General features: G+C 26.1%; 1 protein-coding gene across 1 annotated transcript in view; it reads right to left on the bottom strand.

The window, feature by feature from the left end:
- Positions 1-26,800, bottom strand: part of LOC129976096 (glutamyl aminopeptidase-like) — a 33,600-nt gene extending 6,800 nt beyond the window's left edge. Inside the window, exons 1-14 of the mRNA XM_056089476.1 lie at positions 26,586-26,800; positions 23,393-24,023; positions 18,797-19,070; positions 17,048-17,168; positions 16,619-16,773; positions 16,270-16,383; positions 14,939-15,073; positions 13,818-13,949; positions 12,851-13,109; positions 10,186-10,313; positions 9,568-9,623; positions 4,662-4,809; positions 4,460-4,533; positions 3,355-3,459 (exon numbers count right to left, since the gene is read on the bottom strand). Coding sequence (XP_055945451.1) covers positions 3,355-3,459; positions 4,460-4,533; positions 4,662-4,809; positions 9,568-9,623; positions 10,186-10,313; positions 12,851-13,109; positions 13,818-13,949; positions 14,939-15,073; positions 16,270-16,383; positions 16,619-16,773; positions 17,048-17,168; positions 18,797-19,070; positions 23,393-24,023; positions 26,586-26,625 — 2,372 coding nt within the window. The 5' untranslated portion in view covers positions 26,626-26,800. The remainder of the gene's footprint in view (positions 1-3,354; positions 3,460-4,459; positions 4,534-4,661; positions 4,810-9,567; positions 9,624-10,185; positions 10,314-12,850; positions 13,110-13,817; positions 13,950-14,938; positions 15,074-16,269; positions 16,384-16,618; positions 16,774-17,047; positions 17,169-18,796; positions 19,071-23,392; positions 24,024-26,585) is intronic.
- Positions 26,801-27,149: the final 349 nt, after the last annotated feature.

The raw sequence follows: 27,149 nt of genomic DNA, 5'->3' as shown, positions 1-27,149 counted from the left end.
TAATTTGTTCCCAAATCTTAGTCACAATGCAAAACACTAGTTAAGTGGAAAAAAAAAATTCTACAGAAATCAAAGTAAAATAGCACAATGCATTTTATTCCAGGGGAAAAAAACTTAAACCAATTTATAATAATGTAATTTATTATCTATAATGCATTCTTTTTTTACAAGAAAATTAACTAAATATCTTTGGCAACACTACAAAATTTGGTGAAAACTATTCACTGCATCATTGTTAAATGAATTTGTAAAACAGATACTGCAATATTACAGTAATCTTCTCAATGTACAGTGCAATAATTTTCCATGCTTCTAGTATCTCCCATATTTCACTGGTTATAGCCTTAATAAACCTCTTATTTCCTCCACTGCTGACCAAATCTTCCCCGCAGCTTTTCGCTGAGATGTAGAGCACAGCTCCATAAATTCTTTGGTATTTCAAGCAAAGTTCTTCCACCATCTCATCAATAATGTTGCTATTCATCTTCAGCCTATAATCTTGACAAAGAGACAGAATTAAATTTCCACAAGTACTTGCTCAAACACCTGGAAGTCGTATTCATTTAAAATATTTTGCAAAACTTCTTCCATGTAGACATAAAGATTCTCTTAAATCAAGCGCTTAATAATAATATCGGCCAAAAAAGCTTATGACATCATGATGTGTCCTTGCCAATTATTCTGCAAAAAATTGCTCATTAAACCAGTCACATTTTTAAAACTTATTTTGCCCTTTAAGTGAGTCACTCATTATACGATATGCTCATTAAGCGAGGCTTGACTGTAATTTAAAATATCTTAGACAAATAACTGATAATTATCATGAGCTCCACATATTTTTTACTAACTGCATTTGCCAACTATACTCTGTTTCACCCTAACTTGGCAGTATTGTAAAAGGTAGAAAATGTGACGCTCCGCGTTGGGAAAGAGTTCCCCATCAATTCCGGCTTTAAAATAGTTAAAATGAGCAGGAATTTATCAAATAATATCATAAATTACAGAAACCCTTTTTTTATCAATATGTATTTAAAATTATTCTCAAGTTAGAAGTGCTTGTCTGTTAAGTATTTTGTAAATAAAGCGAACGAATAAAACTGAAAGATTGACATAATGAATTCCACTTTGGCTAGAACCGGTCTTCAAGGTCAAATATTTGGCGCGCTTTTCTTTTACGTCTTCGCCAACTCAACTTCAATCAGTTCGCCACCATTATCATCTTTCGTACTTTTTTATTCTCTCTTTTTTAGCAGCTGATTTTTTTGATACTATTAATCGCATTAGTAGTTATTAATTTTGTTTGGTGAATATTTATTCGATTCGTCATTTCTATTAACTTCTAAAATGTTTGAAAAAGAGAAAGTGTTTTCACCGACTACGCTGTGCACACATTCAAGACGAGTGAAACCAACAAAAAGTGCAACATGTAAAAACATATTAAATGTTTATTCTCGACTCCGAGAAAACCCTTAAGATTCTATCAATCAAATCGTTGATAAAGTTTCGCATCTTACAGATGTTTCGCAATGAACAGTTTTCCTTTTGAAAAAAGAAATAAAGGCATCCTTTAAGTACCCCTGGAAAGAAGCGACCAGGCTCAGTAAGATAAACATTCAGGTCTTGTAAAATATGATGATTTTACATTATTCTGTATTTGACGACAACTCCATGCATTTTTTTCGCAGAAATGAGATCCCAACATTAGATAAAGTTTTAAAAGATGTGAACGATGATACAGATATCTTTTCGAAAAACATTAGCCGAACTACGCTTCACAGAATATTGAAAGATATATTGTTTTCTTTTGAGAAACGGTGAAACGAAATGAAATAACTTTAATGATTTATTAAAATAATGTGTCAATAATATTGAAAAAATAATGAAAATAAGGAAACAATTAATTCTCCGATAAAGTGATAATATGATAAAGTAAATAAATATTTACTATTTGGCGAAAAATTTGCGAGATAAAGTTTCGCCAGCGATCTGCATTTCTAGTAACTTTGTACTTTAAAGTAACCCTGTTTTCCTGACGACGACTGCGATTCGGCATGCCTAGAATATACACTACTGCCAAGTTAGGGTGAAACAGAGTATAGCTGAATCCCTGGGATCAGTAGTTGTTAAAAGGACTATTGCTAGGATTAGTAGTTTATATAAAGTTACAATGTTTGTTATGTTACATATTGTTAAATTATAATTTTTTAAATACATTTTTCAATTTAAAACATTTTACCTAAACTTCCCACCATTAATAATGCACTGCCCAGTAATTAAGGGCACGGGAACACTATTCCTTAAAGATCAAAAACAAAAGATACATTTCATAATAATTGGTTCAATATATTGCTAACCTTTTTTAAAATTAAATCTTTTCCTAGCTTGAAATTGAAAACTACCAGAAAAATGTATTTTAAATAATTTCAAAGAATAATAATATTAATAATAATTTATTTTCAACTATAAAGCTTTTTACATTACAAATGAAGACAGTAAATAAACTTACAAAAACAAAAATATTGAGGCAATTTCTGAATATTTTAAAAATATTAAATGAAATTTCAAAGGCACATATCAGCATTTGTTAATATAAAAAAATCTTAAGTCATGCTTAGTAAATATGAAAGTAATTCTAAAATTTTCCCATTTCTCATTCAAGTTTATGTAGTTAGTTTATATTATGTTGCCACAAAATATATTTCAATATTTCAAAAAATTTTAACAAAAACAGCATTTATAGACATATTCAGATGCTTACTACATTTCATTATTATGACCTTACACAATTTTATTAAAATATTTAAGGATAATAGGATATTTTAATTATAGTATTTATATGTTATTTTTGAAAAGTTTAAAAAGCTTTGGTAGGAAATAAGAATACAAATATTAAAACATAAAATTAATAAAATTTCAGAGAATTCAGTATAAAATTTTAAAAGAAATTTATATTAACAAATATATTCTATTATAGAATCTTCAGCTCATTAATTATTATAAAGTAGCAATATAATATAATTAATGCTTATAATCTATGTTACTCACAAATTAACCCTTACAGCCATATAATGATAGATTAGATTTTTTTAAGAATTAGAAGTTTATTTACTAAAGAGCCCTGAATTATGAATATTAAATTAAAATTATCATAATGTTCACAGAAAATAATTTTCAATTATTAAAAAAAGAAACATTGTATAAAAAATAAAGTAATCACATGGAAAATGGAGATAACTAGAAAAAGAAATTCAACATTAAAGTGAAAAATATAAAGAAAAACTATTCTTCTACTAAAACTCTAAGACAAATTTTACAAATATAAAAGTTTGGCTCAGTAAAATGCAAGTTATATACCTGATATCATGAAACATCCAGTTTTGGAATGTTATTTTAGCTTTCCTAATTGTTTCATCATCCCCAAATTTAACAAGCATCCTAAGAAGAGCAGATCGCAATTTCCTGAAAATATGAAAAATATTATACAAAGTTAATTAACATACAGACAAAATCATCGCAGTGTAAAGTACCATTAAGCAACATTATTAGAAATTCAGCATACATATAAAAAGTGGAATTTAATGAAAATATAATATTTCTTTGACAGTGTTATGAGTCATTTTTATATTTACAGTTCCTATTAAAGATGCTATTGAAACTCTGATAGCATCTTTAATAGGAATCATAGTTTCATATGCTATTGAAACTATGATAGCATCTTTAATAGGAATCATAGTTTCATATGCTATTGAAACTATGATAGCATCTTTAATAGAAATCTATTGAACAATGCTTTTAATTTATCCTTAAAATTGTAGCAAAATGTACATATTTTACTCTAATGCATGATAAGTAGATATGAAATGTCAATTTTTTATTTGAATCTAATAAGCTTTTTTTTTTTTATTTACTGAGAAAAAACATAAAGATTACCAAATAGTTTCAATTGTAAATTTAATAGAATATATATCTTCCATATACAGAAGAGGAAAAAAATCTTTTTGAAAGATATAAGAGCAGAATAATAATAAAAATGACAAAAAAAAATGGATATTTTTAAAAGATACAGATAAAAAAAGCAAATAATTTATTTAGTTTAGTTTTTATAAAAAAATCTCAGAATAATTTAAAAAATACTAATAAAATAGTAAGGCATTTTTTACAATTAAAATTTTTTCCATGTTTTATTAAAAGCCATGCAGGAATTTTATACATATATGATACTCATCATTTTTGTACATATACATGCAAGCACATACATATACCAATGTTTAAGTTATACCACACAACTACAATTTTAAACAAGTATGACCCTTCTATAATTTTGACCAGCATTTTCTTCCATTCTTTCTTATCACTAAAATTAGAATATAATACTTAGAAATTTTTATAGGGAAAATAATTGAAAAAATCGTGGATCGTAAAAAATAAAAACAAAAAAAACTTCATTTAATTTAGTTACTTTTTTAAATGATCACCTTCATCTGTCCACCCAAGTTTCTTAGCAACAGGTTTCATCAGATTTCTGGCAAATTTCTTAATACAAGAAAATAAAGCTAAGTAAATACAATTTTAAGGAATATTAAATGCTAAATTACATCTTTATATCAACACTTTTCAAAATAAAAAATATATGCTTGCATTAAAGAGAACATAAAACTCACATGAAATAAAGCTAATGCTGGACTTTCTTGCATCAATACATCTAAAACTTCGAAATGTAGAATAGCGGTTTCCCATGGCACATAATCTTGTTCTTTTGCCAAATATCGAGTCAAATTTAAAGCATGCCCACTATCTAAAATGCCTACTCTAAAAATATAATTTAAATTAAATTTTAATTACATGTTTATGTTTATAGTTCACATAAATAACCATCTCTAATGAAGTATTAAAATAACTTATGTCACTGACTTCTTATTTTTATTATATAATTCAAATAAACAACAAATGATAAATAAAACATAAACTATATATATATAATGGAAATAGTATGGAAAATTTTTAAAAAATGATGTAAATATTAATAGATGTGCTTAAAATGTAATTTTTGAATATGATCAATCAAAGTTTACAATAAAATTTTCTTTTGTCGTCGATACAAAGTATGGATAATCTTAACATAAATAAAAGCCATCGAGGATACGTATGTATCTAATTATATATGTATGTCCCACATCTCCTCTTTCCCACATATCATCTTCAATTTCAACTAAGCTTTTCTCACTTATTTATTAAGAAAAAGAAAAAATTGCAATCATCTTTCCAAAGTGCAGAAGTTCATTAAATATTAATTAATTAGAAACTAACAGAAATTTTTATGGTTTTTATGCAGTAATTTCAGAACAAAGAAGAAATATATTACTCAAATCTTAAAAGTCAAAATTTTTAAAATTCAATGATAATTGTTTCTATTTTTGCACAGTACTTCTATTAACTGTTATCAATTTTTAAAAAAAATAAATGCATTAAAATTAATCTTAACCTTGAATTACACTACCACTAATTTTTAATTCCTGTATTGTCTTAATGCTTTTTTTTTTTTGCAAGCTTTCCATTTGTTTCAATGCATTCCGTTAGCAATGCCTAAAATAAGCAAAGTCAATCCTTGAAACGGAGGCAAGAAATATACAGACCAGGGATGGCGAACCAGTGGCACGCGACACAATATTTTGGGCGCGCCGCCGATCAAAACGGTTTGCATTTTAGTTCAAAATAACAAAGTTCAGTATTACATCAATGTTCAAATCCCATTTAAAATTTCATATTCCATTTTTTTAAAAACACATATATTTGTACTGCCATTAAAAATTCGCTTGCTGAGAAAGAAACTGATATGAAAAGAATTGTTTCAGTAACTGATGGTGCTTCAAATATGGTAAGCAAAAAGAAAAAAAAAATGTTTTTATTAGTTGATTTCAAACAGACGTAGGGCATTCGATTCTTGAATTCCACTGCATTATTCACCAACAAGCCTTGTGTTCTAAGAGTGGTTTAACATCTCTTGATAATATAAAGGCGTTAGTCACAAAAATAGTCAACCTCATATCGTCGTAGGCTTTAAATAAGCGAAAGTGGAATAGGTTTGAAGTAAGCGAAAAGACTTTAATTGAGGCTTTGTGGATGAAGTCAATTCAGAGTATAATAGCTTACTAATGTATAATAATACTCGCTGGTTGAACCGTGGGAATGTACTTCAAAGATTTGTTGATTGCTTTTAAGAAATCAGACTGTTTCTGCAAAATGAGGGGGAAATTGAACAATACTCACAGTTGTTGGATATTATGTGGCTCTCAAAATTGATGTTTTTACAGACACATGCTAACATTTCAATAAATTGAAAGTAAAGCTTCACGGCACAAATAAAACAATTATCGTAATGATGGATCTCATTCGCGCTTTTGGCGCTGGACTGCATGCTTTCAGGAACGATATTATTATAAGAAAAAAAAAATGTTTTTATTAGTTGATTTCAAAACTTCCTAAATATATATATATATATATATATATATATATATACATATATATATATATATATGTATGTATTGATATATATACATATATATATCAAAGATTTAGAAGTACATGAGAAACCAGACGAAGAAAAATTATTGAAGAATTTATTTCCGTAATTGATTCTTCAATCAAGGAATTTTCAGCAAGATGTTCTCATTTCAAAAAATTATCGGAAACGCTCAAGTTTATTATGTACTCTGATGTGACTTCATTTGATAAATTGAATTAGTCCCAATTCTATTAGTTGGAAATTAAAAAACATGAAATGCAACTGATTGATTTCCAGTCCATATAGATTCAAAAATTTATAGAAGCACGGAAAAAGTTGGAATTGATTGAAACAAAAAAATTAACAAGCAATATAAGTAAAAATGCCAGTAAGGAAATTTTGGAAACATGGAACACATTTAACTGTTTTGAGAAGCTGGCTCATGCTATTTTAACCATATTTTCATCCACCTATGCCCGTGAGTCATTATTGTCAGAAATAAGTAGCATTAAAGACTTTAGAACCATTTGGCAGATGACACCAATTCAACATGCATTCTACTAAAAGTAACATCTTACAATCCAAATATAAGTTATTTGTCATCTAATCTGCAAGCACAGAAGTCACACTAACGATATTTTAATTTGAATTACTAGTATAACTAAAACCTTTACTTCTATATAGTGCAAAATGTATTTTTTCCATAGTAAATAAAGAGTTTTGAGCTGTCAGTATTTAGTTTTATTATTATAACAATAATCAGAAGTCAAAATTATTTGACTGCAGATTTATATATCATTAAACATTTCTTTAGAAAAAATGGCACATTGATCCATAAAGGTTTGCCACCTCTAATATAGACCTTACACGCAAATGAAACAGATGTACAGTATGAGGAAATTATCAAAATTTTACTTTCCTTCAGAAAAAATTAATTTAAAACGAATTTAAACAAATATAAAATTGAAAATTTTACCTTTTCAATAATACTAATTTCATTTATTTGCAATTTGAATTTCTGTCAACTCTTTAGAAAATTAGATACAGAAGAATTTGCAATAAGGAAATTTGTAGGTAGACATTCTTTTGTTGCACAAAAAAAAAATTTTGAACTATACCACTATTTTTAAAAATTCAATTTTTATATCAATGCATATATTCTAACTATCAATAAGATATAATATTTTATATAAAAGGAGTTTCTACATTAAAAACATTATATATGAAAGAATATTAACCTCAAGAAAGGCTGAGTACACTAGCTATTGATTCTAGAAAAGTAATCACAGTAGAAATTGAAAATAATTGATATAATTCATACATTAGCCATTTTTATGTCTATATTCTATAAATGTTTTCTAAGATGTTAGATGAAAAGAAGTATATTTAAGTACTTTATTAAACAATACTGGTTTACAGAATTATTTTAAAAGTTTAGCAAGAATTTAATTATATATTTAATATATAATTTAGATAATTATGTTTTCTGTAAAGAAAAAATTGCATTCGAGATCATTAAAAAATAAAGCTTTAACAACATGTAAATTTAAAATCAAAGGTCTTTCTGATTATGCTAAATGTGTTTCCGAAAATTACATTAAAACTAGAAAAAGATATTTGGTAAAATTTCATTAAAAGTTAATGGTTTTAATTAAAGATGAATTTTAAGAAAGATTAAATAAAACTTGAAATAGGATATATTAATGTTAAAATACATTTATATTCATAAGTGATACAGACTTTTTAATTATCCTCCCAAAGCAAAAGAAATCTAGACCTTCTATGTCTTAATTGACAATTTCCAATGAGCTTTGCAAGTCTCTTTAAAATGAAGAACAAGCCATTTTAAACTCATTATATTCAAAGTTACTTATTAACCTATTATATTCTGTTTTAATGTTATAAAAATGTGCATCAATAGTTTGAAGCTCTCTTCTAATGTTCTTTTAGCGCTTCTAAAAAAAAAATTTCAGCTTAATAGCCCCAACATTTCAAAGTGAGCATGGACAAGAATCAACTGGATTTTAAAAATTTAATCTTATTTTTATCTTCCAAAACATGCAAATACAATAAAAGATTTATATGCATATTGTAACTACTTCAAAAATTATCAACAGCATATGTGATACATATACATGTAAGTACTTAGTTTTTATCAGTCCATACATAGAATTATACATAAAATTGAATTAAGTATTTAGCATGCATTTTAAAAACTGTAAAAAGAAATATGGAAATTTTTCAAATGATGTCACCAAGTAAATGATATGTATTAAATAGAGAATTAAATCTAAAGTGAAAATTTTATTGACTAATTAAATATGCATAATTTTTAAAATTTAGTTATTTTCTTAAATATTTAAACAAGTTTCTATTCGCATATACTCATACTTACAACTGTACTGTAATTGAAATTCATTGTTTGCCTCAATTTTCTCAAATTTGATTATTCCCAATAGTACTGATAATATAGTTTAAGATAAATATTTGTAATTTAATATTAGTTTTTCACAAAATATTAGAATACATTCAAAACTTGCACAAATCACTTACTGCTAAAAATAATGCACACCTTTCAATAAAACTTTATTTCTAGGCATTAAAATGTTATTATGAAAATTTATCTGCTGTTAAAGAAAATAGAAAAATATGCATTAGCATCAGCATTCTTTTCAAGCCAATAGCAATGTTTAAATTCTAGAAACTAGCAAAAAATTGCAACTTCATTAATTTTTTTAGAGAAAATTAGTTATAATTAGCAATTATAAGATTCAACACATATATGCATACTATATATGCATTTAATTGATTCGAAATTAAAATTTTATTTATACTTTTAATAATGCATATTTAGTATATACAAAATGTAAGCACATTACTGTAAAATATTTCATAAAAATCCTAGGTATTAAAAATTAATTAAACCCAAAAATAATAAATTTAAAAGAATAAGAACTGAAATAATAAAAAATATATAATTAATAAAAACTTAAGTTATGAAATTTTTTTATGATTTATGTTTTATAACTGATATTATAGCAAAAGAGTTCATAATTATTACTTACCTAGCTAAAGTAAGTGCATCATCCAAAAGATTGGCCCTATCAGCAGGTTTAAAGACCTTGTTATAGAAAGATGATATTTAAATAATAGTTGCAAACTATTACATATAATACAAAAAAATGCATAAAAATTCATAACAGACAAAAGATAGATATATAATAAAAATAATATAAAATTTCCATTTTGATTATTTCTATTTAAGCAGCAGTTGTGTCATTGGCAAAAAAGAAAACCGAGAGGAGGGAAAAAAGATTCTGAGCATGTATTAGCTAAAATAATAACAATTTCTGCATTTTCATATAAAAGATAATACACACATGCATAAATTAAACTATTATTTGAGCCCGGTTTTAAAAAGGAACTGAGCAAAAATTTTATGAATTCCTTCATTCGACATCAGACAATTAATCAAAAACCTATTATAAAATTAAAAATAGATATTTTTTTCCATTTTCTAAAAACATGGATTACTAAGAAATTATTAATCAAAGTATGTAACACTTCAAATTCATTTCAAAATTACTGTAAACATGTATAAGTTTCAATTGTTAAAGAACATATTTAAAATTCACATAAGAAAATATGACAGTACAATGCAAAAAAAAAAAAAAAATATTTACACTGTAATTGGTGTGTAGCAATTCAATCAGTGTATTCCACAAGCCATCATCATACATAACTCTATAAAAACCAGTCTGATTTACATTTAGTTTCAACCACTTGGCTCGAGCAGGAAGAAGGAACTCACCTATAAAGATGGACAAATAATAACTTTCATTGAGAAAATTCCACATTAATATTACATTATTGTATTTTTAAATAAAAGATGATAAATATGATAAATAAAAATAGTTTCACATCAAATTAAATATTATTTAGTTCTAAAAATAGAAGCAGATTTTATGAGTAATGAAATGGATTTCAGGATTTAAATCATTTAAGTTATTAATCAAAGGACAACTTTTTGGTAATGGTTAAATAAGAATTCCATTCTAAGAATAAAAAATACACAAATTTTATAACTGAATTCTTCAAAACCTTTTAGATTGTTTAACATCAAGGACCTGAAATTAAAACACAAATAGATCAAATATAGATTTAAATGCATCTTCAAATTTTGTATTGGAAATATTAGAACTTATTCACATATAATAAAAGAAAGTTATAGGAAATGTTTGTATATTTAAAGTACCTAAGTTTGAGAAATGAAAAACAATAAAATATTTAAAATTAATGATTCAAAAAATCATAATAATTTAGTAAAAAATTGCTCAACATATAAAATATTATAGTGAAATGAAAAAACATGGAATAAATTTAAATGAAATACAAAGATACAACTGAACAATAAATCTTGCAGGCATTTTTTTCTTTTCATAGAAATGAAATATAAGATGATATAAGAATAATGTAATGTTCTCAGCAGTATTGAGAATTTCATTTTTAATACAAAAAGTTAGATTTCATGTGTATTCAAAATCTTTTTAATATTATTGATCTACAGCTTTTATCATGAATTGCAATAAATTTCTCATGATATATTAGCAGTATAAGAGTTGATAATTTAAACACAAAAAGAACTTACTAGACAAAATTTTAAAAAGAATCAACTGCTTAAGTAAAGTTTAATATTAAAAAATAAATTATCTTTATTAAATTTCAAGAATTACAAACTAGTCAATATTGAAAATTTTTATCAGATTTGCATATAGAAATATTAAAACTTATAAAAAAAATTACATTTAATGCATATCACAAAATAAATTGATTTATATCTCAATGGCCCTATGAATCCTGAACTGGATCAAATAGCAACACCTTCCTGAATAGAATATATCATAGAATTAAAATAAGTAAAAAATTAAGCTGCTAAGGAATTGAGCATTTTAAAAAAGAACATTCTATTAAGCCTCCTGATTATGAAAACTAAGCTTTATTCTTCCATTAACAATGGTTGATACCATCTAATTTCATATCTAATAAATTGATATATATATTTAGAAAAAATCTCCTACTTACAATTATATCTATAATTTTAGCAAATATTTCCCGGTAAATTTATGGATATGGAAATGTTTACGTATATGTTTAGGTAACAGGTAATTCTTAACCACCAAATGTTAAATAACTAAAAATCAGCAAAATATAAAAGTTAAAATTATAAATACAGAATAGTAAGATAATAATAAAATCAAATTTCTTATATTCTTTTTTTTTTCTCCAATGTTCTTAAATAAAAAATTAATTAAAAATCATACTTAACCATTAATCTAAAATAAAATAAGGAAGAAAATGTAATTGCCTTTTCATCTTACAAGAAATCACACACAAAAATTTTATATATATATATATTTAGAATTTATTGATATCATTTTGGAAATATGATAATAATAAATTAGCCATAAAATTTAAATGGACTATAAAATGATTCTTTCAGAAAATTCAAATAATTTTCCATCTTTCGAGAAAATTGTACAAAAAAAAAATTTGGTACTTATACATCTTGGATATATTATCTTGGAAATATAATAATAACAAATTTGCCATAAAAATAGTATGATATCATAGAATGTTTCATTAATAAAATTTAAATGGTCTTCATCTTGGGAGAAATTTGTACAAAAGTTTTGTAAAGGGTTTTATGCACATTTATGTAGAGATTTGATTAGTGGCCATTACCATTCCACTTTTATACAGAATGCACCCAAATTTCAATTTAGTTTTATTGTATTGTAATAGATGGCAACATGGGTTCTACTAATCCAAAGTGCTAAGTCACATGACCATAAGTTTTAGTAAAAGCGAACTTATGGTATTCACTTGAATGGAGGAGAGAGGGTTCTTCGTCACTGGTAGTGATGTGTGCTTAATAATCTTACTTATGATAATGCTTAATAAACGGCAGCAGTTAGTTTTGCTATGTGCAGACATCTTGTTAGGCTCTACCCTTTGGTGCCATCTATTTTAAGTTCTAATTTCAATGTAAGTAACCTTTCCTGTCTTAAATGTTAATGTATTGTTAATTTTGTTTATCTAAATAAATTAACTGTTTTTCTTTACACATTACTTCTTTTCTTAATTAGTACCCTAGATACTGATCCAAATGGAATTGAATGGGCATTTTGTCCCACCCAGTCCTACATATATACTTGGGATTTATTGACATTATCATGGTTTCATTTGATATATTCAATAACAATGGTTTCATTTGAATAATGGCTATATAAATAACTAACCAACACCACAAAAAGTACAGAGAAATAGAGGAATAAGTAGAAAGCTTACCATCGGTCATGTTTAACCAAAACATATTCTCTTTATCAATATCTGTAATATAAGTAACAGGAACAAACCACTTATAGCCATAAGGAGATAAGTCTGATGGTTTTGCATCATCATATTCAGGAGGTGTTAGAAGAAATCTCCGTTGTTTTATTCGCACAATACGATGCTTCAAAGTGACTGTCAATAGTGGGTAACCTTTTTGACGAGTCCATGTGTCTAAAATTTTAGACACATTTAAATGTGAAGTAGTAAGTGATACCTAGAAGAGGGACCAATAAATATGTATAAAACATTTTAAAAAGCTATAAGTACAATTAAATTCTTAAACCTCATGTGATTAAGATCTTTCTTAATAACTGAAAAAAATCCATTGAATACATTTTTAAATAAACATAACAATCAAAGTAAAATATTTAGTCAACTATTTGCAGATGTAAAAGCTCTTTCATTCAAAAATAGTACACAAGCAAATATGTGTTATTAATAATTGCTACAAATTTAATAAATGCTTTTAATTTAGTTTAGTTATATTAACTTCCCATTTTAAAGCAACACTAGGGCTATTTTGGGGCGGATTAATAAATGCAATATGTTTCTTTATGGTTTTAAAATTGTTTGGTACAGTAAATACTTGGGGAGAGAAATGAATTTGTAGAGTGTAGGTCTGGTTTTACATAATTATCAAAATATGTTAATAAATAATACAATATTTAATAAATTTTGCGTTGTATTTTATTTTTGTAAATTAATTTACAGAAGAAAATTTACTGAATACAAAATTAGCATTTATTTAATACCAAGTTAAATTATTTTTAAAATTTTAGCTATATAAAAAAATGCAATCAATATTTACAACAAATTGAGAAAATAAAACAGATGTAACTCAAATTATAATAAAATATAAACAGGGATCTTTAAACTACTTAATTTTTTTTTTAATAATTGAAAAAAAAACCTGATAATTTACTTGTGTAAAAGCATCCCATAGGTCTTCAGTGCGTGCATTTTTGAAACGATATTTGTTTAAGTAAGTGCTCAATCCTTTTTTGAGGGTTTCAGTTCCAAGGAAATTCTCCAGCATATATAAAATTGCAGCACCCTGTAAGCAAAAGGGAAAAAATGTAAATATTAAAATCAACATTATAATCAAAAGTCAATAAAAGAATTTTTTACATGCAATAAAGAATCTAAAATTTAAAGTCAATTTGATAATAAAATAGACATTGGGAGTTAAAAAGCCAGTTTTCAAATGGCAATTCCCTTTCAATTTAGATATAAGTAAATAATTGAATATAATTCCAAAAATATTTGAATATATGAAACAAAACATCAGAGTAAAGGACAGAATATTGACACACTACAGCTTTTACAAACTGATAACAGACATGAAAAAAATCATAAATGTAATAATTGGTAAAAATTTGAATTCTATTTTAAACTTCTTCCTGTGCTTTATAGGAAATATATTCTTTAATACTTCTTCCTAATATATAAATTCAAGAAATACTTTTATCTTGTATTTACTGCAAATTAAACTTTAACCATCTACCATTAATATCACTTATTAGGAAGCTAAATTAACCATTAAAGTTCAATCACATTTACTTCTGATATAAAATGTAATTTTTTCTTAATATATACACCTTCTAATAACATATGGTTTTTTCTTAATATTAATTTTCAAAAAAATATTTCAATTTTCATAGCAGCAGCTTGACAATTTTATTTTATTCTTACAATCAGTTGTTAGTTTAGAAAATAAGAGCAGCAAAGAAAAAAAAAAAAAAAAGAAGAAAGAAAGAAATTATATATATAATCATACTATTTAAACAAAGATTAATTTAAATTAATAATATCTAATTTCTTGTAGCTGGAATACATAAAAACTACAAAAAAAAAAAAAAAAGACTAACTAATCAATTCTTCTAGAATAGATAAAAGATTCTGTAGCTGAAATAGATAAAAACTACAAGACTTCATCTACAGTTATTCATAGTTACTAGTTAATATTTTTAATAAAACAAATAGTAAATTATTAATATTTGTTAAAAATACATTTGAGAAAATGACCATCAAAATGAAATTTACTTTTTTGTATGAGATGAAATCAAATATTGCATCAATTTCTTCTGGGTTATCTACATCAGTCATAACAGGATGAGAGCTTTCCAGTCCATCTAAAGACATGGCATCTTGACTAGTACTCACAACAAACTGATCCATCTATACAAATATTTGTACTTTATTTATAGCAAAAAAAGTGAATGCACACATACACATACAAAATATACTATAAAATAATTTAGCATTAAAAATTTGAAATCATAATTATGTCTGAAAACTTAGTTTTCAACAAACTTAATAATTAATTTATTTGCTGCAGTATTACTAATTTGTGTTCTTTAAAGTTTTGGTATTCCACACCTTCAATCAATCATTGTGAAATCCCATTCCATTTATTTGAATGTTTTTTGTGAAGATTTTGCCCTTCAACAGCACTTAAAAAAACTTTTTACTTGAATATTCATAGCTTTAAATCTTAAGTAACTTTCCTCATGGAATTGTACGATATGATTGAGCTAAAAATGTACTAAAAGAATTTATTTTATTGTAGAGTTTATTCACTTACTAATATCTTTGATATATTGATTCAAAAATGAATTCATTTAAAATTAGCAATTGCATAGATTAGATGCAATTATAATTCATTATGAAATTAGCTTTAAGTGCTCCATTGGCAAAGCTAGAGGAACACAGGATTGCAAGTATACTTTACATGTATGTTTAGGCTTAAAACATATATAATACAATTTTTTATTCAAATAATATAGACAAACCTTTACTTCAGATTGCAAGTCTAATTTTGGTTGCCAATCAGAATTGTCTTTTAACGAATTTAATCAACGAAGTATTATATGCATCTAATTAGTTTTTAGACGTTAAAAGTTAGATAAGGAACAAAATTGGAAATATGATTTATTAGAAAACAGAAATTAAAATTTCAAAAGATAGTGAATCCTAAAATAGTTTAAATTTAGGAAAAAGAGCCTACAACTATTTTTATTCCATTAGATATAATAGAAACATTCGGGAAAAACAGAGAAATGCTTTTATCTAAAAATAACAAATATCTTCACTTATATGTTGAAAATTAATTTCTATGTATAAGGTGTAATAATAATTAAAAAAAATTTCATTAGTTAAAAGAGTTTTTTTAAATATATTGTTTTAGACAAGAGCATTTTGTTTCTATATCGCAAACTTAATCTAATGCACAAAAATAACTTTCCGAACACAAAAGCATCAATAGTAAGAAGCATTTGCAACATGAAAAACTACATTATGTTACACTATAGTATTAACATAGTAAGTAAATGATAGAGAAATTAACTATACAACAAATGATTGAAAAAGATTACCATTCTCCATCCTGGTTCAACATGGTTAGTTCCAAGGTATTCTACAAAGCTTGCAAACCCCTCATTTAACCATAAATCACTCCACCATTGCATAGTCACCAAATTGCCAAACCACTAAAAAAAAAAAATGATAAGTTCATCATCAAAAATAGGGAAGTATCTGTAAATGCCTTTATATACTTCATGAAAATGTAATAAAATATCAGCATGTATTTTTTTAAATGTCTATATACACAGACATAAGCATTAAATCATAAAATATATTTAAACAATTAACAATAATATACAAAATGCTATTATAGTGATACATATAACTGAAATCTTGATTAAGCTAAATTAATTATTCTACCTGATGAGCTAATTCATGAGCAATAACAGTAGCTACATGCTCTTTACTTTCACTTGATGTTTCCATAGAATTATACAAAACAGTTGTCATACGAAAAGTCACTAGACCCCAATTTTCCATAGCTCCAGGTCCAAAATCAGGAATGGCAATCATATCTAAAGAAGAAAATAATTAAGGCAAGAACCATGATAGTTATTATAATATAATATAGATACTGAGATTTGATAATATGATTATTTCCCACTTTAAAATTCATAGTGTTTTAAAAGTAAAAACTATGAATGTTTTCATATTTTAAAATTCTTTGGTTAAGATACTAAGAAAAATATATCTAACTTTGTTTTACTGAAATGAAATTTCACTGAATGCTTAAAGGTTATGTATATCTCCAAATAGAACAACCAGACAATTACAGGAAACTTAACATACCCAATTTTGGTAAAGGATAACTAATGTTAAAAAACTGCTGAAAGAAATGTAGAACTTTGGTTGCAGTGTCTAGAGCATATTGAGCTTGATTCAATTGCTCAGGTGGTACAAGGACCCTAACCTAAAATAAAAATAAAACACTATCTATGAGACAAGGGATTGAAAGGTTGCATTAAATAATAAAAATAGTGTGCACATTTTTTTAAATTAAATAATAACTATGCTATGTTTTAAATTCAACTTGAAATGTAAAATTTAACTTTCCAAGAGATTTAATTGATTTTCTCTATTTTTCATGCCCAGCATTTAACCAGCTCAATCATAATTATATTTTTTTTAATCACCTTGTAAATATTCATTAGAATACAAAATTCCAATTCATCATCAAAAACACAACTTACTCAATTTGAGATAACAGTTTGCTGACTTGAAAGGAATAAAAATATTTCCTTTAAACAGTGATAAATTCAGTTAAAATTATATAATTAATTCCATCTTTTAAAGATAAATTTTATAAAAATGGAATTGTTAACGAATTGTTCTTTGTCAAACTTTAAATGGCTGATTTGCCTTTCCTCACCAAATTTAAAAAAAGAAGAAAAAAAGACAATATGTAGTTTAGGAAAATACAATTCAACTAGTCGACTATTCAACTTTTAATGTATGTATTTCAAATACCATATTTCCAGAATTAATATATATATATCAATTTTAATTTTGCATTTTATTTTTTCAAATGCGTAATTTTGGAAACAAGTTTATATAAATAATGGAAAAATGTCAAAAGAAGGAAAACTATTGGAAATAATCACTATCATTAACCTAATAACATAAAATACATTTTAGAAAGAAACTGCAAATTTCTTTTAAAAATATTTTGTGATTAGAATAGCGATCAAAATCATAATTCACAACTGATATATTTTATTATTTGGTATTATTATGATTATTTGGTACTATACTGATATATTTATTATTTAATATGCTATACTAAACTAGTGAATTTACTTTTACATGCTTTCATATATTTCAATATATATATATATATATATATATATATATATATATATATATATATATATATATATATATATATATATATATATATATATATATATATATATATATATAATGATATTTTAAACTCTTAATTTAATCCAAATTAATTTCCAAAACTTTGTCTTAATTTAGTCCATCGTAACTTCATTCTAAAATATTCTCTTATTTCGTGATCCAAGTCCACTTTGGGTTTAATTAATTCCTTTGTAAAAATAATACGCCATCAGTACTATGTATCAAATGAGATACTTTAGCGCTTATCAGAGGTCAAAATATGTATTTCATCAGTACGTGGCCGGAAATCCCATGTTATATAAGACTAGTGATCATCTGTTCCTCCCTTTTTGCTTCTGCTTTTGTGCCGAATGGTGGTGGATGGGCCTTGTCCACACCTGCTTGTAAATAAATTGCTTTCCCGGAATAGATATTAAAATTAATTTAAAAATAGAACATCTCATCTATGTCTTCAACCAAAATAACATTACATATATATATATATATATATATTTGGAAATTTAACTTCTAATTTTAAATGTTAAAAAAAAAGCAAATCAAATAACTAATGTTGAAAAGGGTGAGTATTTTCCGATAATATTATGCATTTAAGGGATAAATGTTCTAGTTCTGAGACAAAAAAGAAAACTTTTCATCCAAACGAAGATTTACAACTATGTGAAGCAAAACACTTACATTGACGCCATCAGGACTTGTTTTTTGAAGAGCCTTGAAATCACATACAACAAATGCAACTAAATAAGTACTCATCTTCAATGTCTTATCAAAAACAGTGATAGACAGACCATTTCCATAAGGTTCAGTCTGGGAAACCTCAGAGTTGAAATAGGCATTGTATCCCTCTTCATGGACTACTGTTAACTGAAATGTAGCTTTCATAGCAGGTTCATCAAAACAGGGAAATGCAGCTCGAGCAAGGGTCGGCTGGAAATGGGTTGTGGCAAGGTATCTTTAAAAAGAAAAAAAGAAGAAAAAAAAAGTGAAAATTATTTAAATGAAATTTAATAAAAATTTATGGCAAATTAGATTACATTAATTTTTTGTGTGGATAGAATTAATTCAATAGCCTTAGAAAACTAGGTGAGAATTGGAATTTCATGTAAAAGTATTAGTTGACTGTTTGAAAAACATATATATCCATGCATACACATATGTACACAAACACATTTGGCAGGAAAAGCATAACATTTTGCATAAATATTCAAGAATAATAAAAAGAACTATTAAAGTTATAACATTAATTTCCTTATCATTTATTACATTCTTTAGATTATTCATCAGTTTTTATAAGGGTTTAAATTATTCAAAATAATTTCATTATTTTTTTTATAAGAATAAAAGAATATTTGAAAATTAAACTTCAATTCACTTACAAACATTTTAGTTACAATAAAAAAAAATCTTAAATATTGTATTTTTAGAGCATTTGATAGGTAACACGAATTAAAATAAATTTGATTTATAAAGAAAAGATATTAGTCTTGAAGAAAGGAAGATCATCTCAAGAATACAGAATGAATGCAAAATTCCTTACGGAATTGGCAAGATGGTGAATACATTCCTCTCACCAAAGATTAATCAATAATTACAGACATTGAAATCCATTATCTCACAGCAACATAAAGATAACTATCTAAGCTGATTTCCTAAGAAACAGATGCATCTTCAAATCCATATAATTAAAATCAAGGATTACTGCATTTCAAATTATAAATGACATTAGAGATTCTTTATAAAGACCCTATCCCACGAGGGGGCACCTCGTAAATGAGGATGAGAAGCTTCCAGCATAGTGGTTGGTTCTCACCACCTTTGTGTGTATATGAAAAGGTAGGAGTCTGGGTACTCCTATTGATAACAAGATACGCTTCCTTAAGGAAAGGTTATACTATGGCTGGTGATGGACCTTAGGACTCAACTACAGTTCCTGCCAGTGTTGCTGTTGTGGCGGTCATTCAAGTTTTTCCATATGCCTTCCAGCAAGTCAGAGTAGTCAGTTTGTGATTATTAAGACCCTGTATAGAAAATTCTAAAAAATGCAGATTATCTGATAGAATGCAATTAGTATATATCATCCATCAATATGCAAAAGCATTAAAGATTTTGTTATCTTGGATATGTTAATAAGCATTCACGATTTTAGGAAAAAGTATTTTTCTTTGGCCAGAGCAAATTTTACATCAATGGCATTAAAGAACATAGGTTAGTATTGAGAAAAAACAAAGTACAACTTTTGAGAAGCAGAACTTTTACTTTTAATTAAATATGGTGGTGAAGTAATGATTTGAAAATGCATGGCAGTCAGTTGTATATACCTTATATTTAATCTTTTTAGACTTAATATTAGCGCAAAACAGTATATAAATAATTTTTTAAAAAAAATGTGAAATAGAGTGCACAGTCATTCAAATAATTCTTAGCTTATACAAGACTATAATCCTAAAGACACTGTGAATAATATAAAGCATTCTATATCAAAAATCAACTGCATTCTTCGCTTCGATTGCTCACTTAAATCCTCTTAAACATTGATGGGAATTACCAGGATGCAAGATTTGCGAATATTGCATAGCACTAAAACATTCAATGAAGACAGAGATTATCAAAGTATGGATTAATATTTCTCCAGAGGGAACATCCAAACTGGTCTAATCTATTCCCAAATGACTGACAGTGGTCCTTAAAAGATACAACCACTTATTAAAGTTAAATTTAGAGTTCAAGAGGCAGTTTTTAACTGCAAGTAAGCTTTTTTGGTAGTTGTTTATTATTTTAAAGTTTAATTAATTTTTTTAAATAATGTAAATTTTATTTCTGAAATAATATTAACTACTAATGAATTGTTTAAGGAATGTAATAAATAAAAATGAATATCTTTATTTTATATATATAAATATATATACCTTTTTTTCCTTTTAAAAGAGAAGCAAGCCCAGAGTCCAATAACATTTTTTTTTAATTTTATTCTTTATGATATCATGGAAGGAATTCAATTTTTGCTATCATTAAGATTACTTTGTAAGAGCCATGATCAATGGGAAATATAGTCCAAGAAAGACGGCAGAAATCACAAAACAGAAGTTGTGAGAAAGTATTTCAAATTTATACAATTTTTAAGTGAATTTGCTAATGCATTTTTTTTTTTATTTGACACATTAGAATCGCAATAAGAAAATCAGAACCTATGTAACTCAGAAATTGAAGTTAAAGTGAAGCTAGAATTTGAGTAATTAGAAAAAAATTATTTTTCGAAAACAGATTAGCAGGAATTATACATACATGCAAACACACACATATTATGCTTATATATATAATTACAAGAATTATTACATATCGGCCAATTTGATTGGAATTCACAAAATGTTATTCAAACACAGAGTCTATATATCTTCTAAAACAGAGTTTATTAGTAACACCAAATAGTATTCAGCTTCTCCTGTTTAGAGGCTTCTCTTTATGATACTTTCTGAGTTTGAGTTAAAGTCTTGTAACAGTTTATATTTTAAGTAAATACATTAAATCAATTATCATATATTTAATTTATTAAAACAAATAAAGTACACTTTCTTAATAAACTGCAAATTTTATGAAAACAGTATCTGGAAAGTTCAAAATCTAAAAATCAATGACTCAAATGTGGTAGTTATATGGAGCAACAAACCAACAGGATTCTATAATAAAGAAGAACATTTATTCAATATGAACACACACGCAACATAACACAACCAAACATACACAAGAACAGAACTTATGGCAAACAACAGCACACAAGCAGAAAATCGGTAGTAATCAATCATTACAGTATAAAACACTTAAACAAAATTCTGAAGAAAAGAGATTTTAAACAAATATTCAGACCTTTCCAACATTTGCTATTCTCCATTGTCTATTTTCTGTTGCTGAACTCGATTACTGATTCACTATTAAAGCAATGCTCAATTGAACACTGACTGCCTACTCAGTACAGAACTCAATGCTGCCTCAGTACTTGACTGATTGCAATACTGTCTCCAGGATTTTTATAATTCCCCTGAGGGAACAAAAAAGGTTCTAAAAAGATCCCATAGCTCATGTCATAGTGGACATATAACTGAAACTCTTGTGGATTCTGGAATCTTCTATTTTGTCACCAAATGCTCGCCAAGAGCTGGGGCCATTGATCTTGCATCTGCTCAGCATCCATCATAGCTATCCATAAAACTATCTTCCTTCCAGACCCGAAGGCTCACTGAACTAGGAAGCAATATTACAAATTCGCAAGAGAATAACAAAAAATTTCAAAAAATCAAAATTTAAATCAGAATCCAAACTGCAAAATATGTACTATATAAAATTTTCAATACAATAAATTAAAAGAATGATTAGATCTACTTAAGCCATAGGCCAATTACGGATGAAATATTTTCATATAGTACTTTTATAAGAAATTATTTCACTAAGAATTTGTTATGAACTTAATTGATAAATGGTATTCAATACAGTGAGATTTGGCTAGTTTAAAACTGATAGAATCATAAAGTTTAATTTATCGAAAGAAATTTGGGTCAAGAGAAACTAAGTTTAAAAAATAAGTACAGCAAGAGAAGTGGCAATTTTTGTAACAAAAATTATAGTAAAGATTTATTTTTAATATTAAAATTTTTAATCAATATAAAAATTACAATATAACTATTTAAAACATTGAATACAAAAATTGTGCAACAAAATTTTAAAATAATTGTAATGCTAAATAAACATCATATCTCAAAAAGTTTTAAAAAATTGAGAACTTTTTAAATGTTTTTTTAATTATTATTATAAAATACAATGCAATGGAAAATAAAGCAGATTCAGAAAACACTAAATAGAGATCTATTTAACTAATAAAAACAATTCAGGAATAAAAATGACTTATAACAATTGTTAGTTTGACTTCAAATTAGCCTAAAAATTGAAATTAAAGTTTATTTCAGCATTATCTTAAGAGGAAATTAAGAGGCTAAGAAAAAAAATTCAAACAGATCATGTTCCCCTACATTAGCATTACATGTATAACCTCTCTATTTGCATAACAATTAACAATTCTATAATATTACTAAAAATAACATCTTGGGTAAAAAATAAAACATGCAGAATATTGAGAGTATTTTTATAAATAACATGTTGAATACAGAATATAAATATACAGATTTAAACCTTAGATCATTCCCATTATTTCATTTAAAAATTAATTATAAATATATTAAAAAATAATTCCTTAAATAAAATTTAATTCAGATAACTAATACAAACCTTTTTTGACCATCAGAAGTTTTATAAGAGCTGATATAAAATCCCTCTAATTTTTCCTTCAGGTGTTTTTTAAAATCAATCCACAATATATAATCTTGATATGGCTTCAGTGTACCTTCAATTTCAATATAAAGCTGTTCATGCTTTGGATATTCAAGACTTCTCACAACTGGAATTTCTATTTCTTCACCTTCAAGAATTAATGTGCGGGACATATTCAGCTCTTTTGCATGAAGAACAATGAAGTTAGTTTGCATAGTAACCCGAAACGTTATATTGACACTTCCTGTATTTTCGAATGTAACCAAATTTGGATGCATAAATAGGCTATAGTGGACAGGTACAATAAAAGGAGGTAGCCGAATGTCATGCCAGGAAAATTCTTCACCTGATTTAGATTTTGGCACTTGTTTTATTGAAGGAGGAGTTGTGAAGAGAAATTCCGTAGGAGATGTAATCATAGGACATCTTGGCATTGGCCTAGCAAATGAAGCAATAATTGCTATAATCAGAAGAGATACAAGCACAAGAGCAGTAACAAAGAAAGCTTGCTGCTTAGAGCAGACTACTCTCCTGATTTTATCTGCTCCAGAGCTGTCAGTATATATAACTTGCTTTTTAGCATTTTCACCTATAAAAAAGAAATTTAAAATTAGTATAATTTTTTATACTATTCCACCAACAATACAGGAGTAAACATCAAATTTGAATGTTGATGTTATTGTTTAATACAACATAATTAGCTATTATTTGACTACGAGAAAATTGGCCAAGATCTAGCATATTTTTGTATGGGATTTTGCTAATTAAATTGTATGCAATTTTCAATAGAAAAACACTTAAAACTAATTGAAAAGATAAATACAGTAGAAGTTTTTTTTTAAGAAAATATCTAACATCAAAAATAATCACTAAAAATACTTTACTTTTTTTTTTTTTTTTTCACATTTTATACACAAGACTGATGACATAATTTAAACTGCAACATAGTAACAAAAAAAGAAACAATATTGCATTTGTATTGTAAAATGAATGAAAATACTTACTTTTCAGCAAAACTATCCATTCATTTTAATTTACAATGCTATATTCATAAAAAAAATATACTGTTGGTTTCTATAGTTTGTCAAATAGAGTTTATTTGCGGCCATGGAGCAAAACATATAAAGAACTATTCTATATTATGAGATATCTTCTTTTTTCATCAAATTATGTTAAAACTAAAATAAAACTTTTAAAGTAGCATGATCAGAGCATTTCAATTTTTTTTTGTTAAGATATAATATTGCATTATAAACAGATGGGTGATAAAATAAAATAAGCATTAATGACTGTTACAGAATAGTTTGGTAAAACTAAAGAAGATGATATATATATATATATATATATATATATATATATATATATATATATATATATATATATATATATATATATATATATATATATATATATATGCCAAACATTAGCTCACCAAATATTAAATAAAATTTAATTAAGATGTGATTTGAGCAATTTATCATTATTAAAAATAATTACATTTTTGAAATGATGTCATATTCTTTTATCAGAAATCACAAAACAAATGGCTAAACAAAAGAATATAGTACAATCACAAACAATAATTTTTTTTAAGTAATAACTTGTCAAATATGATGATGAAATTATATCCTTTAGTTAAGGCATAGTGAGTTTTCTACTGTTTTGCAGACATTTGGGCAGTGATTATTGAAAAATTTACACCATGCTCTTATAATTTCTAACATCTAATATTAATTTATGTTGTAAATTTTTCTATGATCTGCAGACATGGAAATAAATCATTGAAACAAAGTGAATTACTTTATTACATTCAATTAAATACTTATTTTAATAACTGTACTTTAAACTAATTACTTATTTATACATTACAAGTTCAAGAATGTTTAAATTTATAATGATTTAGAAGAAACAGAATTACACGTAGAATATTGAGCAAATGGTCAATATATTAAAAAATAATTTGATTTGTTAGAAGTTATTCAATATAAAAATAAACAACCTTAACTCTGAAACAGTGCTGTTTAAAAATTTGACAGGGGTAAAATCCTAGTTTAGTGTACCTTTTACTTCACCAAGGATGTTAAGAATACCAAGTCGCTAATCAAGATGGCTCACCAGATAAACAGTTACACACATTTTTTTATTAAAATTATGAGTTTATTGATTCCAGTTGTTTTATTTAAGACTTCTTGAGAATTCTTTTTAAGATTTTTATTTCTTTTATTAAAGACTTCTTTCTGCATCACAATTTCTGAATATCCTGTGAATTTGGAAAAAAAGAATTTTTGTAAACTGGTTTCACTGGTCTGTGTTTTAGATATTAAAATTTGAGCATATGATGTGTTTGACAACTGAAGAAGATTCTGGTTCGAATTTTTAATCGTCTGTTCTAGCAGTAGGAAAAGGAACCTAGTAGCTTTGCTAGCACATTGGAGGTAAACAAATTTTGGCTTTTGAATAACTCAAAAGAACTTGAATAAATCAAGCAAGTGATGCTTTGGCATCTGAAGAAGACATCATGCAGAATTTGTTACCATATAAAAAGCATCCTATGACTTTACATTAAAATAAAAACAAAATAAAATAAATAACATTAAAATTAATTTTGTAGCAAATATTAAAATAAAAAAGCTGTGAAATACAGACAAACGATTTCAAAAAGCTCGAGCAGATGTTTTTAGTTTTTTTATTTTCTGTTCTAATAAAATTTATGAATAGATTATTATAGAACAAATTAATTCAATAGGAACGTCAAAAAGATAAATATTATAAGTTTGTAACTCATTTTTTAAATAATACTAGAATGTTTATTAACAATTATAATACTTTCAAATATAAAACGCAATTTAATTAAATTATTTAATGGATGTTTATTTGCCGATTACTTTAAATTTTTATTTCAATGAAATCTTATGAAGATGCACAACAAGCGAAAAAAATTGTAAACAAATTTGTATTAGAGTTACTAGGAAAACTATTCAGCTTGCGTTTGGGGGTTATCATATTGGCGAGGAACTCGGGGATACACTAAAAAACTATTCAATCCTGACAAGGTTTTTTTTTTTTTTTTTGGATATGTACAATTAATAGCTTATTTATAATTCAGAATAATTCAACGTTGAAGAAAATAAATATCTTTAAATCTTCTCACCTGTTAAAAAAGCAACATCATCAACTTCTGGCTCATTCATCTCGGTTAGTTACGTGTTTGCAGTCTTTGTCTTTGGAAAATAAAAAGTCTATGCAGTTGATTCTGTCTTAAGGTGTTTAATTTTTTAAAATGTATTCCGTCGGAACCAAATCTCGGCTCCGACAGTTGGTCGAAATAGTAGAGACTCGTTAACCGGAGGACGCTTGAACCCCCCATTTGAAGTTGAAAGGGGGGGAGCAGTGGGGGGAAGCAGCACTGGAGGACGGATTTCATTCCGCTAGTGATGGAAATGGGGGAATCGATGTATGGTTGCTTACGGAAAAGCTTTTTTCGCCAACATTTGAAAATTTATTTACCCGCCAAGAATGAAGCTCATTTTTGGAATGTATAGGGTTGAGTGTGGACGAATGTCGGTTGCATCTATGATGAAGGCAGACCTTATTTATGCACGATCTTTTTTAATAAAAGAATAATACCGTGTTATAATATATTTATTTTTGCTCATAATTAAGTTTAATGAATCTAATTTTTGACTAGAAATTAATGTTGACTGTGGCTGGGAAC

This window comes from Argiope bruennichi, chromosome 7 (assembly GCF_947563725.1).
Source record: "Argiope bruennichi chromosome 7, qqArgBrue1.1, whole genome shotgun sequence".
In the NCBI taxonomy this organism is placed as follows: domain Eukaryota; kingdom Metazoa; phylum Arthropoda; class Arachnida; order Araneae; family Araneidae; genus Argiope; species Argiope bruennichi.
This window is presented reverse-complemented; position numbering and strand designations above follow the sequence as displayed.